The 18,849-nt window shown below is 39.9% G+C and overlaps 2 protein-coding genes across 2 annotated transcripts; both read right to left on the reverse strand.

Annotated features, from left to right (window-relative positions):
* Positions 1-2,659: 2,659 nt before the first annotated feature.
* LOC109481558 lies at positions 2,660-5,710 on the reverse strand. The gene is made up of 2 exons (XM_019784149.1): positions 5,592-5,710; positions 2,660-3,986 (listed from the first exon to the last, which is right to left on the reverse strand). The coding sequence occupies exon 2, from the start codon at positions 3,925-3,927 to the stop codon at positions 3,166-3,168; it is 762 nt and encodes a 253-aa protein (XP_019639708.1). The 5' UTR covers positions 3,928-3,986; positions 5,592-5,710; the 3' UTR covers positions 2,660-3,165.
* A 2,057-nt stretch (positions 5,711-7,767) lies between these two features.
* LOC109481554 (programmed cell death protein 6-like) lies at positions 7,768-18,360 on the reverse strand. Its single transcript, XM_019784146.1, has 9 exons — positions 18,239-18,360; positions 17,403-17,520; positions 15,897-16,038; positions 15,061-15,229; positions 13,209-13,336; positions 12,456-12,530; positions 11,683-11,757; positions 10,293-10,461; positions 7,768-8,856 (listed from the first exon to the last, which is right to left on the reverse strand). The coding sequence occupies exons 1-9, from the start codon at positions 18,275-18,277 to the stop codon at positions 8,821-8,823; spliced, it is 951 nt and encodes a 316-aa protein (XP_019639705.1). The 5' UTR covers positions 18,278-18,360; the 3' UTR covers positions 7,768-8,820.
* Positions 18,361-18,849: the final 489 nt, after the last annotated feature.

Below are 18,849 nucleotides of genomic sequence, written 5' to 3' on the forward strand. Positions count from 1 at the left end.
CGATCAAAGGACAAAGGTCGGACTTGTTTACATAACGCGTACGAACGGAGGGAGGCGGCTTGCGTAATTATATAAATTACGATAAAAACAATCTTGGGGACTAGAGTTTAATGTCATGCAGGCCACAGTAAATATATTTTATGGATGACATCCTCCACAGACTCCAAATCTAATGCAAATCCAAATCCAAATCAAGGCGGGCCGAAAAAAAACAAAGGTTCTACATCTTAGCCCATTTTTGCCCATTTTCGGCATGCTGGCCACTGTCAGAAGGCAACAAAATTTCTTGTTTTATTTTCTCCAAAATGAGATGAAAATTTGCGCGCGCTGATGTCATCCATAAAAATTACTTGCTGTGGCCTAATGTAGAAGAAACAAAACAGTACACGGACAATAAGTATCAATTTTCTCGGAGGGAAATTGTGACAATTTTTTTCAGCAACAAGTATAGATTCCTTATCTAATTCCTACTAGACTTTCGTAAGCAGTACGTGCACCTGTTTGACCTAAGTAGGACATAGTACCGTTACTAACATAAGGCCACACCTGCTTAATTTTATGGATGACATCCTGAAAACCCCCAAACCAGTACGCGCGGGCGAATAAAAAAATCCGGGCATGATGAAAATGCTCCTAAACCAAGTGAATACAATTCTAGTATTGTGAATTTTCGGCAGTACTTAGCGACGTTATACGACAAGCCGGCACATGCTGGCTTTTAGTGGAATTTACAAATCGGCACTTGAGTCGTGGAGCTTCGGTAGCCTAGGTGCCAAGCTCTGTATTGTCGCTAACTACCATGGACTACCCAACTTCAGAGCCAGGCCAGAGCCTCGTGGACGTGATCTTTTTTTTTTTAGGACAAGCGAAAATCAATGCGCGCGCGAATGTCATCCATTTAATTAAGTCGATGTGGCCTAACAAGTTTTATGACTAAATGTACAGGGACCGACAGGTACAACCTGTTCTAATACTGCTGACAGAAGTATATCTAGCAATCCTGACTATGCGTATTCAGGTCAGAAAATAATGAACATGAAGTCAGTATGTGTTACTTTCTGACCCTAACATACATGGTCCCTACTTTCTTACACTAATATGCTACTACTACTACTACTACTACTACTACTACTACTACTACTACTACTACTACTACTACTACTACTACTACTACTACTACTACTACTATTTGAGCTACGGGAACAACGGACATGTTAAAGGCATCCAAGCGATTTTCATAGCAACAAAACTGGAAATATTCTGAATAAGGCAATCTTTATGATATTGACACATACTGCCTCATATTAGCACGTTGCAATCAGTATTTCATACTTTGAGTATTTAAAACTGCAGAAACAGTCCCCAAGATGAGTCCTTTATTTTAGGGGACGTACCCCAACAATCAGGCAAGGGCCCTTCCAGTAACCTAACAAGTTTCCGATACTACACGTAGTTAGTTTGTAATACTGGATATCCAGACTTGCTTCCTACGTCATGGAAGAAAGATCTATTCCAAGAAACGACGTTCTATTCGAAGCGATGTCAAAATAGCACCCAACTGACACCACTTCGTCTTGTACATTTGTTAGACTGAATAAGCTAACGTCATCATGCCTCGGTGCTTCGTTCCTCGCCGACAATACTTGTCTAAAACTGGTTACGACCGGCACAGACTGGGCGAACATCTCACAGACAGCAGTCAAGCGACGGTCCCCGGAAACTGGACCGGAGTTCTCATCCACAACAAGCAGCCCACAGACCGGTCTAGCAGCGCCGCCTGTCTGTTCTGTTCGGGACTGTCAGCAGCACACAGATTCCCGAGTGAAATTCTACAGCATGATGAGTTCGTCAACTTCGCAAGCACGGACGATAAACCTGACATGGCCGGGGTTTTAGAAGAGGTGGATAAGGTAACTAATGTAGTTAAAGTGGAATCGAGGGGTTGGAAGCCGTATGGAAAAAGGACAAGACTAAAAGACGGCAGAAAAAAGACAAAGTCTCCGACAAACACCCCACCAAAAGGAGAAGGTCGGCAGGACAGGTCCCAGGAAACCGGCTTGGTTGGAGAGATTTTGCGGCACATGTTTCCATTCCTACCGTCTCACCATACTTTAGGAGGAAACGGGATGGAAACAGCATCAGAACAACCACCTGCCGGAGAACTTTCAATTTGATGGATCGGACATTTATGAGTGTTTGGTCTAGAACGTACTCCAGTTCAACTACTAACGTACTGATATACTACTGACTCATCTCAGCTAGCATGACGTGAAATCCATGCTCATACCTGTTCAGTATCTATGGATGTTTGAAGGTTGACAGGCTGTACCTCTGCAATGTCCATTCTCTACGCCAGGAGGCGTTGATAGTAACGCTGCGTTACGTCACATGATTGCGCCAAAAATTCAAAAATTTGTATGGAATATGTACACTGGTTTAAAAAACAAATCAGTAGTTGCGACGGAGTGCGATTCTCTCTCTCTCTCTCTATCCCTCTCCTTCGCTCTCTATCCATCCCTACCTCTTTCTTCTTTCTAGGACTGGAATACAGTCTCTGTTTAAATGATAGATCAAGAATGTAGGTAAGTGGTAACGTTATGTTGAGAGAGTATCAAACATGGAAACATCAGAGTATGAATTCGAAGCAAATTTTTATTCCTTTAAACACCAGTACACGGGGTGGTATACGTAGTTTCCTTTTAACTATAATCTCTGTGGCAATATGTCCTCGAAATATGACATAAGGCCACATCGATAAAATAAGTACAACATACTAACAAGCAAGAAATTTATATTACAGACTACTCACGGCGAATTCATGGTCCACTACTACTACTATTCCTTAAACACTAGTACATGGTGGTAGTTTCCTTTCAACTATAATCTCTGTCGCAATATGTTCTCAAAATATGAGGCCACATCGATCAAATGAGTACAACTTATTAACTCACAAGACATATTGATATTACAGACTACTCATATAGAAACTTCATGGTACACTTAGTCTACTACTAAGTTACAGTGGATACAATGTATATCAAATATCATATGGCCCAGTTTTAACATGGAAATTAAATGCATGAGTAGTAACATTAGCAACGAGGAAAGCAGAAAAAATGTTCGTTTTAATTTTGCAGATCTTTCCTCTCACTGAGCCGTCACGTTTTACAAGATGTGCCCATCATTCGATGAGTCACTGTCTTCGCTGTCGTCTTCTGACCAGTCAATATCTTCATCTGTAAAGTCGTCACCGAGTAACTCAGCCATCATTTCCCGGGCAAGCATCATGCCTTCAATAGGATGCATCGGCACGACGTAATCGGGATAGAGCCCGGTCTCGTCCGGTCCCTTACACGGGCACTGGAAACACGACATGCCTTCAAAGTAGCACGTGTGGCAGTCGTCACAGTGCCTGTCCCCGTCGTCCACACAGTCGCGACACTTCTCACAGTGCTTCATGCCCCGACACGTCGACTGGAAGAAATCATTCCGACACCAGGAGTATCTGAACTCAGTACGACAACCTGGCGCGGGGCATTCGGCATACCCAGGGATCATGTCCTTCAGCTGGACCTCTACTTCACAGCAGTAGTCAAGCTCAAGAGTCTCCTCCAGGCGTCCGCGTAGGTCTTCTATCTTGAAGATGTTGTCCATGAGACACTTGTCCCTGGCTGCTGCGGCACAGTCGATGCCGTACTCCTGGAGGATGTTGAAGGGGTTTTTACAGCCGGTACACTTGCAGGAGTCCCCACAGGCCGAGCCTTTTTTAACACAGCCGCACCTTTTTGACCCGCAGTCGCCTGTACAGCCGCACTTGGAGACCGTGGGAGGACTGGGCTTCTTGTTCTCGGGTTCTGGAAGCGCTGAAACGGCTTTCTCTCCCTCTGTACACACATACAGCTGCACGTTTGGATCAATGGATGCCATTTTGATGCCAGGTACGTCTGATGAGTGTTGGTGCTGCTGATGTTCTCGCTGTGATTTCGCTTTATATGGGGAAAAGAATGCAAATTAGTGGATTGTTTGGTGGAAGTGGGGAACGTGGGAGAAAGCTTGGCAGTATATCACTGAAGACTCGGTGCTTATCAGTCGGCTTGTCTGACAACATCTGTAAGGCATTGTTTACCGGTCCCTATGTTATCTGTCGGCTTGTTTGACTACACCTGTTGCTAGATATTGAGGACTTTATTACTCCCTTCGCCAAGAAGGTTATGTTTTCAGAGGCGTTCGCGCGCGCGCGCGCGTGTGTACATGTATGTGTGTGTTTGAGAAGGCTTAATGCATTGTCTTGATATTTGGTAGGTCTTGGTGAGGCCTCGAAATGATTAGATTTCGGGCACCCTGGCGGCTTGTTATGGTACTGCAGTGGAACGTCCGATTTCGATATCTCACATATCATGCTAGGGTCACGAAATTTGTTTGGTAGGTAGCTCTTGTACTGGGGAAGACGTGACGTGAGCTTGCTCTGGAACTCTAGGGGCGTTTGTTGAAAAATATTCAGGAGATCATGGGATAACTAAATGACGGGTTGATGGATCGTCATTATTTTGGTATGTAGGTAGCGTGATGCTTGACACAAATCAGAATGTAATTCGCATGGTTATTAAGGAAACTCTATAATCATCCGCAGTCCATGACTAGGACTATTCTAGCTCGTTGCACACGTAATTGAGAACGAAACATAGGCAGATATTATGTACATGAGGATTTAGTTTGCATAATTAATGAGAAAATGTTATATTTCCATCCTGGTAGCTGCCTAGAATTTTACACTTCGGCTACTTGAAAGTTAAGTGAAGGTGAACATCATTGAACACAACTTACTAGTATTCAAATGAGGAAATGCTTGAATGTCCTTTTTTGGACTGTCATTGGGTGGAGAATGTGATAAGCTGATATTATTCATGCAAATGAGCATAATAAACATCATTTGGCGAAGGTATGAGATCGTAGAACTCTAGTTGTCATATGTCTATACTCATTTGTCTATAAAACAGGAAGACACATGATAGGTACAGAATACAACGAAGTGTACGCATAATCTTCTGACAAGAACATTATTTATGCCCCTCGGGGTACTGGGACAGAGATCATCTCTCTACAGTTGCAATCCTGGTGACGAGAGCGTGTGTAGGGTGGGAGGGGGGCGACTGTAATGACCTTCAATAAATGTCGCGGCACGACCAACAAAAAACTGCCAGGTATTCAGATAAACACTATCCATTGACAAATGTTGTAAAATACATATATTTACGAACACATTCAGTTCATATCAGAGAGGTTATGTAGGAAAATTGGCAAATCCTTTACTCCAAATTTTCAGAGAAAAGGTCGGCGCCGAATTTTCCATTTTATCTGGTTACTGAAGGTTGGACGCCAAGCCAACGTGCCACCGCCTCCCAGGCGGCAGGGCGAACCCTTACTCCCGGCGTGCGAGCGTGGAGACCCGCGGCCAGGGTGCCTGGATGGGAGGGGCGGCTCAGGGCTCAGTGTCCCCCGGCTAGCGTGTCCTCCTGCACTTACGGCCTTGGCTCTCTCGCCTGACCCCGAAAATCCGCTCTTTTGTGCAAATGAGCCCGTCCCCCACTTACTGAGAGCTGGAAGTATGAGAACAGCAAGATAGGATGGAAGACGGGAAGCAAGACAGACGTCTTGAGTGTAAATAGGGTTAGAATGTGCCGTGGTCAGGACGAAAGAGACCGACAAACTGCGCGCCCTCAGTATTTATACCCAAGGAACGTGACCAATCGCGAAGGAGCACCCCTACACCAAGCCAATCACGATAAAGAGCTCCTGACCCAGCCAATCACGATCCTTGAATTTGGACGACTCAACTAATATCACGGAGGTAGTACGGGGAATTCCTAGTACTTTGTCTTCCTATGAAACAATAAATGTTCAGAGCAAAATGATATTTTGTTTACAGTATTCTTTTCGTATCCAATGTACATGACATGCAGTGTGGTGCTGTAAGTGTTTTGTTGTTTCTTTCTAACATCTTGATCTACTCTCCCCTATAAAGTTGAATGGAGTTGACCATTACCGGACGCCTGGATTTTGCTGCAAAAGTGGCATGAATCGCTAGAGGCCCCCACTGAGTAGCTCTTTGTCAAAGATTGGTTGTCACAAAGGCGGCCCCCACCAAAGTCATTGGAAGGCAGAATAAATAGCTGACCTCCTAGCCCAACTGTTGTCACGTTTTCGAGACTCAATGTGGTTTTGTGCTGCAGAAAGTTGTCCTTCTGTACCTGACAATTATGGTATTTAGTCTATTATTCTTCACCTTACCTCATCTGTACTAAAAGTAATCATAGTACGATGCTGAACTACAAATTACATAAGGCCACATCAATTTAATTTGTTGGTCCTCAGATCTACCTCTTCATTTTTTTCTGATTTGCAAAAAAAAAAAAAATCTGGTTCTGAATTGCTCATGTGCTCAAAAATGCTCATATTTTACCCCCAACGGTTGAGGAAAGTCCCTTTCTTCCTAGTTGTTACAGTTTTTCCATCTACCAATGCAGTGGTTTGATTAGAAGTTCAAAACTCATTGTTTAAACATTAACCCAACCGTTTGTATTGACTTCATGGCTCCTATCGTAGCAGTTGGGGCTATAATAGGATGCCTAGACCTGTTTTTATTTTCATTTTTTTGCCCTATCGCTTCATATTTTTTCTGTAAAAATCCGAGAACCAACATATTAAATTAGTGTGGCCAAAGGGTACATAATCGGATCAAATTTTAAACTGACCACTGACGCCTTTGTCAGAATAAGAAATTACCAATCACATACAAATATAAATCCACAAGAATTACAGACATGTAACACATTATCTGTAAAATCTTGTGAAACTCTCACAGGTTTACATTCAGAAGTGATTGAATGGTCTTTACTTATCCTGATGAAGGCGACAGTGGTCATGAAAATTTGATTCTTATATAACGTACTCTTGTTACATCAAATTACCTAGAGAAATACAGAAATGCCATTTCACTGGCATTACATTATTACTTATTAAATGTAAGTACTTTATGTACTTCTGAGTTGCATTTGCACTTTTGACAATTTGAGTTGACTTTGTGCACTTTTGACTCTTATGTACTGATTATGTACAACTTTTTATTTAGTTCTTTAATTTCATTTGATGTTTCCAGTCTGACCTTTTGACTCGGATTATGATTGATGTTTCTATGATTTCTGTACCTATGTTTATGTTAATGTTTATGTTCTGGTGTCTTATAACCCTATATGGCCTGGGCGACAAAAGTCGCAAGACACGTTAATAAAAATTCATTCTCTCATTCGAATTCATTCATTGTAAGTATGTATACCACATTCACCACACAAAACTACAGGTAATACAGTATGTATTTTTTATTGACCTGTTGGCACTAAGATTGTCACCCAGTCTATAGAGCAAACATCAAGAAAAAAATGTAAAACTACAGCAGTAAGACCACACCAATTTAATTTCTTGGTTAACGGATTTTTCTAGAAAAATAATGGAGCGGGCGGGCGAAAAAAAATAAAAACAGGCCTAGGCATCCTATTATGGACCAAAATGGTACGATAGGAGCCATGAAGTCAACACACCAGGCTGGTTCAAAATTTAAACAATGAATTTTGAACTTTTAATGATACCATTGCATTGAAAGATGGAATAACTGTAGCAACTAGGATGAAAAGGTCTGTTTTCAACTGTTCAGGGCAAAATATGAGCATTTTGCAGTTGATTCTGGATTTTTATTTTCATTTGCAAATCAGAAAAAAATGAAGCGGCGAATCCGTTAACCAAGAAATTAAATTGGTGTGGCCTAAAGGAAAAAACCCTACACCACTTGATACCAAAAAGAAATCCATCTTGTTCTTTTTACTCTCTAATTAATAATCCCTTTATCATATTAGATATCATTCTCTATTTCAGTTTTACTCTACAAAACATCCAACATCCCTTGAATCATCAGTTTTCCTATATTCGAATACTATAAATCAAGTTCAAAAGATGAAAAAAAGTTCCTTGCATGGCAGGTTACAGACAGTCTTTGGTCAAAAATTGCATTAAATATGCATTTGTCAATTGTAAAACAAATTTTAAGTACTCATGTACATGCAATTATCACGGCAATCAACAGGGGGCCTCAGGAACACAAGTAGTCATTCTTGTACATGCCTACAACTAAAATTCTATGGGAGCACAAACTACATTCACCTTATAATATATTACAGCTATTCAATTAACTAACAGAATTAGTGTACTTACCAAGTCATTCCTATTTATACATATATTATAAATTTTTTTTCTTGACAAGATCATTTACTAGTACTTTCTTAACTACACCAACCAGCCACCATTATATAATTACATATCCCTCTTGCTTGTAACATTATGATAAAAGAGATATATGAATTAGAACTTGCAGTAGAAACGTAACACTTGCAAAGAAAATGTATAATGTTTACCTTCACATGGTCTAGCCTAACAAAATACTGCTCTGTTTATTCCTACACTGTACTTAAACACATTCATTTACATGGATATGGTGACCAGTGCCTCCAACTCTATCCTGCAACTTGCTACATAATGTAACCCAACACCAAAGGGTGTCTGCTACAGCGACAGTATACCATGGTTACAGATGTCTGGTTCAGGTCATTGACCTTATGTGTTTGGAGTAGAAGAAAAACATGTAGCGCAAAAAGAATGTAAAAATAATTATTAAATTCTTTACATAATCTCATGTAAAAGTAGAGCCAGGAGGAGCATAGACAGACTCTTCACCCCATACTTTCCGTTTGGCTGTGGCTGTTTTGCAGGCTTCTATACAACGTTGTTCTCCAAAACCATCTCCAAGAACTAGAAGGAGGGAGAATATTCATCAGTCAGTTCCTTAGTCAAGTGAAACAGTACAATGATGACAGTACACTTGGTGCTACACACAAGCCAATCCCCAGCTAAATGCACCAAAATTTGCCAAACTACACAGAACTCAAGAGTCAGTACTGACAACTCAAACATGCCACAAAAGGCCAGCATGTGCCGGCTTGTCATAAAAGTCGTTATGTACTATCGCAGTCACAATACTATTACTAACTCTGTATACTATTACTAACTCTGTATTCCTGTGGTTTAGCAGAATTTTTGGGAGGCTGGAATCTTTTTTTTATTTGCCCGCGTGTCTACTTTAGGGGTCTTCAGAGGATGTCATCCATAAAATTATAACTTAGTCAGTGTGGCCTACTGCTGTGTACCTAAACCCACATTCGGGTCCAGGTCCAGATTCAAGTCCAGAGGTTAGGTTTAGGTAACTTGTGAGTCCAAAACTAAACACAGGGCATATACAAAATACAGATAGGACTTCTCAGTTAACATTTCCCAATGGAAAACGGGGCATAATTTACGGAGGCAGACACTTGACGATGCTCAATGGCAATGTTTTCTTAATTTTGGAGCACAAATTTTTAACTAATGAAGATTTCAGGTGGTTCAGAACAAAAAGGGGAATTTGACATGATTTTTTGTAAGTCCAGAACTTGTTCCAGGCATTCATGTTTTTTAGACTTGAATCAAAACATTTTAGATCAAGTCCATAACTAGTTCCAGCGTATTCCTGAATAGTTTTATTAGGTTGGTAAGACACTGAGTAAAGAGACTCTTTTTATTCAGCCAACCATATTGTAGATACATTTCCCTGTAATCCAATCACACAACTAGATATCTAAATATTGCACGTTTGGGAATGCATCTATAACAGTGACACTTGTGCTGCAGTGCAATGTGAACCAGTCAGACTTGCCCTGAGGAAGGTGACAGACGGTCACCGAAACGTCGGCTGAATGAAAGACTTGGTTGTGTAAAAAGAGTCTCTTTATACTGTCTTATAGTTCCAGCGTACTGGTACACAGCACTAGTGTGGTCTAACACTTTAATTTCTTGGTTAACGGATTCTGCCACTTCATTTTTTTCTGATTTGTAAAAAAAAAAAATTCAGAATCAACTGCAAAATGCTCATATTTTTCCCTGAACAGTTGAAAACAATCCTTTTCTTCCTAGTTGTTACAGTTATTCCATCTTTCAATGCAGTGGTATCATTAAAAGTTCAAAATTCATTGTTTAGATTTTGAACCAGCCTGGTGTGTTGACTTCATGGCTCCTATCGTACCATTTGGGGCCATAATAGGATGCCTAGGCCTGTTTTTATTTTTTATTTTTTCGCCCGCCCGCTCCATTCTTTTTCTAGAAAAATCCGTTAACCAAGAAATCAAATTGGTATGACTTATCTATTTCCTGACCTCCTCATAGTTGATCCTGATCACCCCTCTCCTGTGCACATCCTTCTGTTGGAACTTGTCTGTCAGTGCCTTCAGCATCACACACACCTGGATGAAGTCATCAAAGTTGATGGTTCGGTTGCTCGACCTGTCAAACTTTGTAACAATCATCCCACAGAAACTTGCTGAACTGCAAGGAAGGATAGTTCATTATATACAATCAATCAATCAATCAATCAATCAATCAATCAACTTTATTGCTCAACAACTGTAGCTGGTACAATGTATGGCAAAGAAACAACAATGGTACATACACAAACTAATACTAAAATATGATTCTAACGAGCTAATCTATTGTGTTTTCTTAGGAAGAGTAATTTATTACATTCTGTAATTCAGGGGATATATCAGCTACTTATTTACAATATTGTGTCGCTTTTGTAGTGATTCAAATATGAATTTTCCAACGTACACTGATAACTGAGTAGGATATGAAAGGAGTATATTAAAGATATCTGATTTTGAGTGAGGTGGCGTAACATTAGTTTTGGAAGCTATGGATTGTATCAACTTTTGTCTGTTTTCTTCATATGTTGGATATGACATCATGAAGTGGAATTCGTCTTTAATATCCTCCTTGCATGTAGTGTGTTTCTACACAACATGTAAAAATATCTCAGCAGAGACAGCTATTAGGGCTCTCAAATAAAGATTCCCTACATTTTCAGTATTTATGTTACCATAATCATAACCTACCCAAGAATGCACACCTTTACTAAAGTTTGTTGTCTCTAAACAAAAATTGTAACAACAATTCCAACATTCAAATCCAGTATTAAAATTTTTGAAAGCGTTGGAATTATTCTATTACAACTCCATGTGATACGGTTTATTATCACACTGGCCAGAACACCTGTACGGAAGACACCAGAAGAACAACTGCCAATCATTGATAAAGCACACAACTGGTGTGTATACTTCAGCCATAGATAGAGCTAAGTACCTAAAAAAAATTTTAGGTACAGGCACAGGGTTTAGGTTCATGTCCGGACCTGAAACTGTACCTCAACAATTCAACAAATTAACATGTTCTTCTGAACTCCTTCTATGACAGAAACATGAATAAACTTGACAGTTAAGTGTTAATTTTTTAAGTTTATGGAGAATTCTTATACAAAAGATGTTTCAGTTATGTACAATATTTGATGTTAATGTTGTTCATTACTGCAATTTGTTTTGTATTTAATAAGAGTATAGAACCAGTACACACATACCGGTACACGTCTCTAGCTATAGACCATTGAAATTCAAAGCAATGATTCCACCAATAGCAGCATCAGCCTACAGTACTGGAATGGAAAGTGAGTAAAAATGCTACAAGATTCCAGAAGTTTAAGTAATGATAACTTACAGTGAGTATCCAAAAGTCCTGAAGGCATTGTTTAGTTCCTGAGCATCGATGTTACCCGAACGGTCTGTATCAAACCTGAAGAAAACAATCAACATTCAATTTTTCTCATGAATAAACTATTATTAGTAAGTAAAGAGCTAACTAGGTGCTGTTTTTGGCTGGTTAGATGGTGTTCATATAAGAGATCTAACATCCGTGTCCATAATATCACCAGGGTCCATAATATCGCCACCTTGAGAAAAAGTGTGCTTAAAGATATTTTTACTGCAACATACCCTAGGTATGTACATTTGATGTGTGAAGGAGTGCATACCAAAAGTATGTTGCAGTAAAAATATCTTAAAGCACACTATTTCTCAAGGTGGCGATATTATGGACCCTGGTGATATTATGGACATGGATGTTACATGGAGATTATTGTCTTAGTGGTAAAAATCTGTGTCATTGCTGCACTATTTAGCATAAGTCATTCACAAAATGTAATTCAGCTTCAATATTTCCATGACATGTGTACAATACTAGTAGCTGAAGGCACCAGAGCAATTTCACAGATTTAAATTGAATTTTTCTGGTATTTCCAAAGCATTAAGACATATGAAATTATGAAAATGTGCCAAGAAATGGTAGTAATGTTAATCAGACAGATTATCTCATTCAGAATTTTTGTTTTGTTTTGCAGCTTTAGTTAGTAACTTGTGCAAATACAAGTGCACACAAAACAAGTCACAAAAAAGTCATGTATAAATATATACTATTAAAGTATTATAGCATACCTGTCAAAGCAGCCTTTCCAGTCATTGATGTACTTCCACAGAGCAGCAAACTCCTGGATATTGATGGTTCCATCCCTGAAATCAATACAACCATCTGAGACATGAAGCTTTTTCTATGCCTAGGACACAGTGTTTCCCGTTACCCCTCTCACCCTACCAAAATCCCCCCAACCCTAGCCTTTCTTTGGGTCGGCCATCCATATATTATTTCACATAAAAGAGACATTAAATTTTTGATCTGACATAGACACCAGGACACTGAGGACCGAATCAAAACATGTCCTCTAAACTGGTAAAATGAGAAAAAAAACTTGACCAAAACAAGAAAGTTTAGACCCTACCGGTATCTGTTCTTTCAAACCCAAAAGCATCAAAATTAGACACTTGTAACTTTTCAAGATTTTTAGCAACATTTACTAGAATCGTGCTCCCATTTTGGGTGTTTCACTGAACAATGCAGTGGTGACGTCTGCCCTAAAGGAGAGTAACTGTTGTTTTATTTTATTCCAACATTTATCACAAGACAAAAGTAATGGCACACTCAATTTTTTTCAAATTTGAGCAAATGCAGACAAACGCATGAATGGACAAGAGACATGCTCGTTTACATCTGAGTAAAGTGAGGAAATTTGTATAAAGTGGCATACATTAAAGGCTAGGGTTGGGGGGATTTTGCTAGTGTTACAATCCAGGTTGTTTACATTAGCACTTGGTTTCAATCCGAACACTCTGCCGTTACGCCACACGACTCACTTGTTCTGGTCGAACATGCCGATGAGCAGCCTGCATGTCTCAGGGTTGAAGTGGGACCAGTTCCCGTTCACCAGGGCCTGCCGCAGCTCTGTCGCGTTGATGGAGCCGGACCGGTCTTGGTCAACCGTCTGTCAGAACCAAAAGTTCAACTGTTAGTTTGTTTGAGCCTTTGTTCATTAGTTAACCTTTTTTAAGTCTGTTAACTGGTACAATAGCTCAATCAGGAAGAGTGCTCGCTTTGTAACTGGGACTGTGTGGGAGGTCATGAGTTCAAACCCCGACTGGGTCATACCAAAGACTTTCAAAATGGTACAGACTGTTTTTTATGGCTTCACCACAAGGTGGTGAAGACATATTGTGTTCCCTCATGTTTCTTCTTCTCCTTCTCCTCCTTCTCCTCCTGCCATTTCTTTAAATGGATTCATCTCTGCCATTTTCCGGCCAAATAACACGAAATTTGGCATGAAGGTAGAGTGGGCAAATACCCCGACGCGTTTTTTCATATTTTTTGAAAAATTGTTTTATTTGGGTTTTTTGGCCATTTTCAGGCAAAAAATATACATTTTGAGATCTGGTTCCCAGGTACTAAAACCAAATGACCTGAAATTTGGTATGGGGATACCTTGGACATATGTCTACAAAAACTCATTCAAGCTTTTGACATACACCACTTTAAAATTGGGAAAAATAAGGCTTTTTGGCTATTTTCGGACCCAAAATGTACATTTTTGGCTCCTGTGCCCTAATATTAAATCTGAATGACCTGAAATTCGGTATGGGGATACCTTGGACACGTGTCCAAAGAATGCCATTCACGCTTTTGACATATACCACTTTAAAATTGTGTAAAATAGGGCTTTTTTTGCTATTTTTGGACCAAAAATGTACATTTTTGGCTCCTGTGCCCTAATATTAAATCTGAATGACCTGAAATTTGGTATGGGAATACCTTGGACACATGTCCAAAGAATGTCATTCACGATTTTGACATACACCACTTTAAAGTTATGTAAAATAGGGCTTTTTGGCTATTTCCGGCATTGGAAGGTTCCATTTCTGCATGGGGTTGTAGACTATTGGCAGCCATCGTAGGATAGATCCATTTTCGGTATGGGGGATAGGGTGAAGCCATCTGCTGCATTTGCTCTCAAGCAAATGTCGGCCTTTCTAGTTTCTGTTTAGTACTCAGCATCTAATGTAAAAGCATATACAAGAGTATGGGAAGGTCAAACACACAACACTACTAGCAGGCTGGCACCCAGCTGTAGTGCTTGTACAACTGTGTGGCCAAAGGGCTACAGAAATGGTGATGGGCATCACCACTATGCTCTGCAAGGAATGGAAAGGGACCTTCTTCTTCTTTGTGTATTTATGAAATACAGTCAAAGCTACCCAAGCGACCACCTCTATAAGCCAGCCAAATGGTCATAATCACTGCTTTGTCTCGTTCCCAATTTTTTCCCTATGCAATTTTTTTATGATAACTAGTTAGAAAACTTGATGGAATCAGCTATCGGTGTAGTTTGTCATTGATTTCAACAACATTACAGGCTTATATAAATATTACGTATATTAAATATAAAATGGCGCCAACTGGGTCACTTTCGGTCAATCTACTATTGTGTTTCAAAATGGGAGATACATTTTGCTACAGTTTTCTTGTTCTCTGTCCTATACTTTTGCCACACGTTCTGCATATGATGACCACATTTTCCAAGTGGTCCCCTCAGTGGTAAGCTTAAAGACAAAGATTGACTGTAAATTGTTGTCTTAAAGTGTTAAAACGAAAAAAAAATATGATATACACAACATGATTCCACCAAACACTGTCAATGTTGCACTCAGTCTTTACCTGAAACCACCCCCACAACGTTGGGTCCACTCCAGGGGGTGGCCCCTGGTAACCCTGGTGATAGCCCTGCTGGGGAGGGGGGGCACCGTAGCCTTGTTGTGCTCCATACCCCCCCTGCTGTGGAGGGGGGGCTCCGTAATGCTGCTGTTGAGGAGGGGGTGCCCCATACCTAGAAATAGAAACTTTATTACACAACAATAATAAAAATGTATTATGGCATGATGCAGAATACACCATGTTATATTCTAATTGTCATACTCAACCAAGAAAACACACTTTTCAATGCAAAATCAAAATGTGACAAAATTTGGTGTCCCAAAAAAAAATACAAAATGCACCACCATCATTGCCAATGTCCAAAATCCAGTGTTCATAATATTTGAAAGTGCTGCATGAGGCTCAGGTAAAATACATTTGAATTATTCCATGGAATCAGGATTTTATGATTGATAATATACGTAGTATGTACATGTACATATTATACATGTAGAAGATAACATGGGGTATACTGTATCACCCAAGGTACCAACCCGACTAGCACCAGAATGCGAAATGAGCGAAAATTTGCAGTCCCTAAACAAAAAAAATGCAACAAGATCAATTCTAACGTCCAAATTCTGTGTTCGAATTTTCAAAAGTGGAGCAAGCGGTTAGGACGAAACAGGTACCAATTGTTCTATGGGAGCCTGGGCCGTGCTTCACAGAACACGAAGGTTATCACGCCCCGGGTATGATATAAAACTAGTTATCACACAGGCCGGAACACAGTAATATATAATAATAATTAAGTATCTTGTACATGTAGTAGACATTGGCATACAACTAAGTGGTGATACCTCTGTTGCTGAGCTCCATACCCCGGCTGTTGTGGAGGGGGGGCTCCATAAGCCTGCTGCTGTGCAGGGGGGGTGCCGTAGCCCTGATGTTGGGGTGGGGGGGCTGACCCATACCCCTGCTGTGGTGGTGGGGCTCGAGGGCCTTATGGGTAAAAGTAACACACGTAAGATAAAAAAAAACATCTTTACTTCTATAGGAAGCTTGGTAGGTTATATACTTTATTAGAAGATATATATATTAAAAAATCTCTCAAAAGTACCAAATTAACGGGTTCCTTTCTCAGTGTGTCACTGCAACTTCCTCCTTTTGTTTGTAGAACAATAAAAGATTCATACATTGATTCATTCTTTCACCCATGGAAAATTTCAGTTCATATACAAAGAACAATGCGCCATGACCACTTCATTTCACTGGCATACAATGTGTAGAATTGGGATACTTTCTGTGAATAGCTTGCAATTCAAAAATGGTATAAAAAGGAGTAGACAATCTATTCTATTATAATTAATATACCTAATGATACATACGGCCTTCCATCTTCATGCAACAAAATTGCCTTAATTTCACATCAAGAGGTCTGTAAAGGTCTGTCTTTTTGAGTGGGACCCGTAGACCATGGGTGATATGGAATACACTGCATTCTAGAAATCTGCATGTGTTATTTCACTAATTTCAGCCACCTACTATAAGTAGAAATAGGTCAGGTCAGGGAGAATCTTTCATGAACATTGAACAGCTCCCCCTATCTCTTCCTGTCATGCATTGCAGGGTGCCTATCCAGGCTGTATCAGTGTATGGGGAACTATAGCATTGCCATGCTGTTTAATACTGTCTTAGGTAACCCTACCAGTTCTCTCTCTCCTTCTCCTGCACTGTTCTTCGAGGAACTTTTTAGCAGACCTTTGCAAGGACGTGTCAGCCTGTTTTGAGCTCTCTGTGTTTGGAAAAGTTATGTCTTGAAGAGTCTGTTTCGTACTTGTGTAGTACTGTACTTAACATTGAAAATCCAACTTGGAGAACTGCATTTTGTATTTGAGTCAACAGAATACACATGTGCCTTTCCAAAGGTGAATTTGTCTCTTTTATGCTTGAGTTGAAGATGGTTTTCTCACTGTTTTACACTTGCTTTTTTCATGCATAATCATCCTCCAGATTTCTAGCACTTTTCCATGCCATTTCTAGATACTGACTTACTAGTACATCAACTTTAGTTGATTTGTGGAATTTATAAAGCTATTTTCAATTTTTGCTGATCCAAATTCTTGGATACCTTCCAACACCCCAGACTGTCATTCCAATAACCCCTGCTAGGTGCGCTGTTGTATCCTCATCAGCCTAAAGCCTGCACAAAGAAGACCTACATGTAGCTTCCTAGCTAATGAAACCTACATTCCAGATTTTAACAAATTACACAGTACATGTTGCCAATGATGTGCAAAATGGCTGACACACCCCAGACACCACACACATTTAAAATACGTGAAATAGGAATATTATTATCTCACCTGGCTGACCATAAGGGTTTTGCTGTCCTGGGGGCTGACCATAGCCCTGTTGGTAAGATGGGGGTTGACCATAGCCCTGCTGCTGGGGAGGGGGTGCAGAATAACCACCACCTCCGCCCTAGGGAAGAACAAACAATCAGAGATGGCAGACTTCACCTCTTTACTAGCTCCCATAAGCCTAGTATTATGCTTTGGGACATTTCCTTACTAGTGCCCACGATGCTTTGGAACATCATTCTCCTTACTAGTACCCATAATGCTTTGGGACACCTTAGTAACCTTACTAATACCCATAAAGTTCTATCGACAAAGTGGTCAACTATTGTTTTGAATTATTTCTCTAGTATAAAGCGCATGCCATAATTGCATTTTTGTTGGAATTAGAGAAAATGATGTACTTTCCTTCATTCTACCTTCTACCGAAGACTCTCTTACTCGCATGGTCGCATTACGTATATTAGAACGATAGAAGGTTTGCACAAAATTAAAGGTAATTTTTTTCTGTTGACGGGTGACTCACATAACCTTTGATATTTGTGTACGTGCAAATATTTCTAGAAAATTCAAACAATTATAATTTTCTTCCGGCCCAGTGTGTGTGTGCGAATGAACGTGGTTTCTCATAATCTTTTAAAATTTTAGCACTAAGGCCTTATTCAAAACACACATGAACACAAATGTGAACACAAGTCGAACGGTACTGGTACACATACAAACATATGCATGTAGTAGACGCTACGTTATGCACAAACAACTTGGCTACAACAACAACAAAATCCTCTGTACTACATTTTCAAGCCATGAAACCCCGATACAAAAATCGTGGAGACTCTTACGTGGCTGGGGTTGTACGCTGGGGGCGGTCCGTAGGACATAATTTTACAAGTTACAAGTAAACAAGTTGGCAAGTTGCAAATCTTGGGGCTGAAATTCTGCAAATAAAACCTACAGGCCGGGTTAAAGGTTAACAACTACTGCAGGCAGACGCAAGAATACACTATTGATAATTCGGAGAGTGTACAACAATCTTTAAACACTATATGACATTGTGACGTATAACACAAATTAAATTAATAAACAAATGATCGATATGCATTATTAAAAGTGCAATTTTTACCAGAATAAGGTGCATATCGAATAATTTGCTGTTTATGTGAATTGTTGCGTTTCTGTGCTGTGACTAGAATCATGGGAAGGTTTTTGAAAAAGCCTATCATTGGACTATCTCAAATGATGGCTATGGTAGGGGGGAAAGAATTTCAATAATAAAGGAGAAAAATACCGGATCTAAGGAATACGGACCGGAAAAAATTATGACCAAATATTAACGAAACATATTGATATTGGATATAGATATTATATTACGGGAATCTTGATCAAAAAGTGGGTTTGGAAAAAGGTTATGTAACACCCCCTTCTGCGTTATTCATTGAGACGGCCCAATGGC

This window comes from Branchiostoma belcheri, unplaced genomic scaffold, assembly GCF_001625305.1.
Source record: "Branchiostoma belcheri isolate BF01 breed outbred unplaced genomic scaffold, Haploidv18h27 scaffold56, whole genome shotgun sequence".
Taxonomy (NCBI): Eukaryota; Metazoa; Chordata; class Leptocardii; order Amphioxiformes; family Branchiostomatidae; genus Branchiostoma; species Branchiostoma belcheri.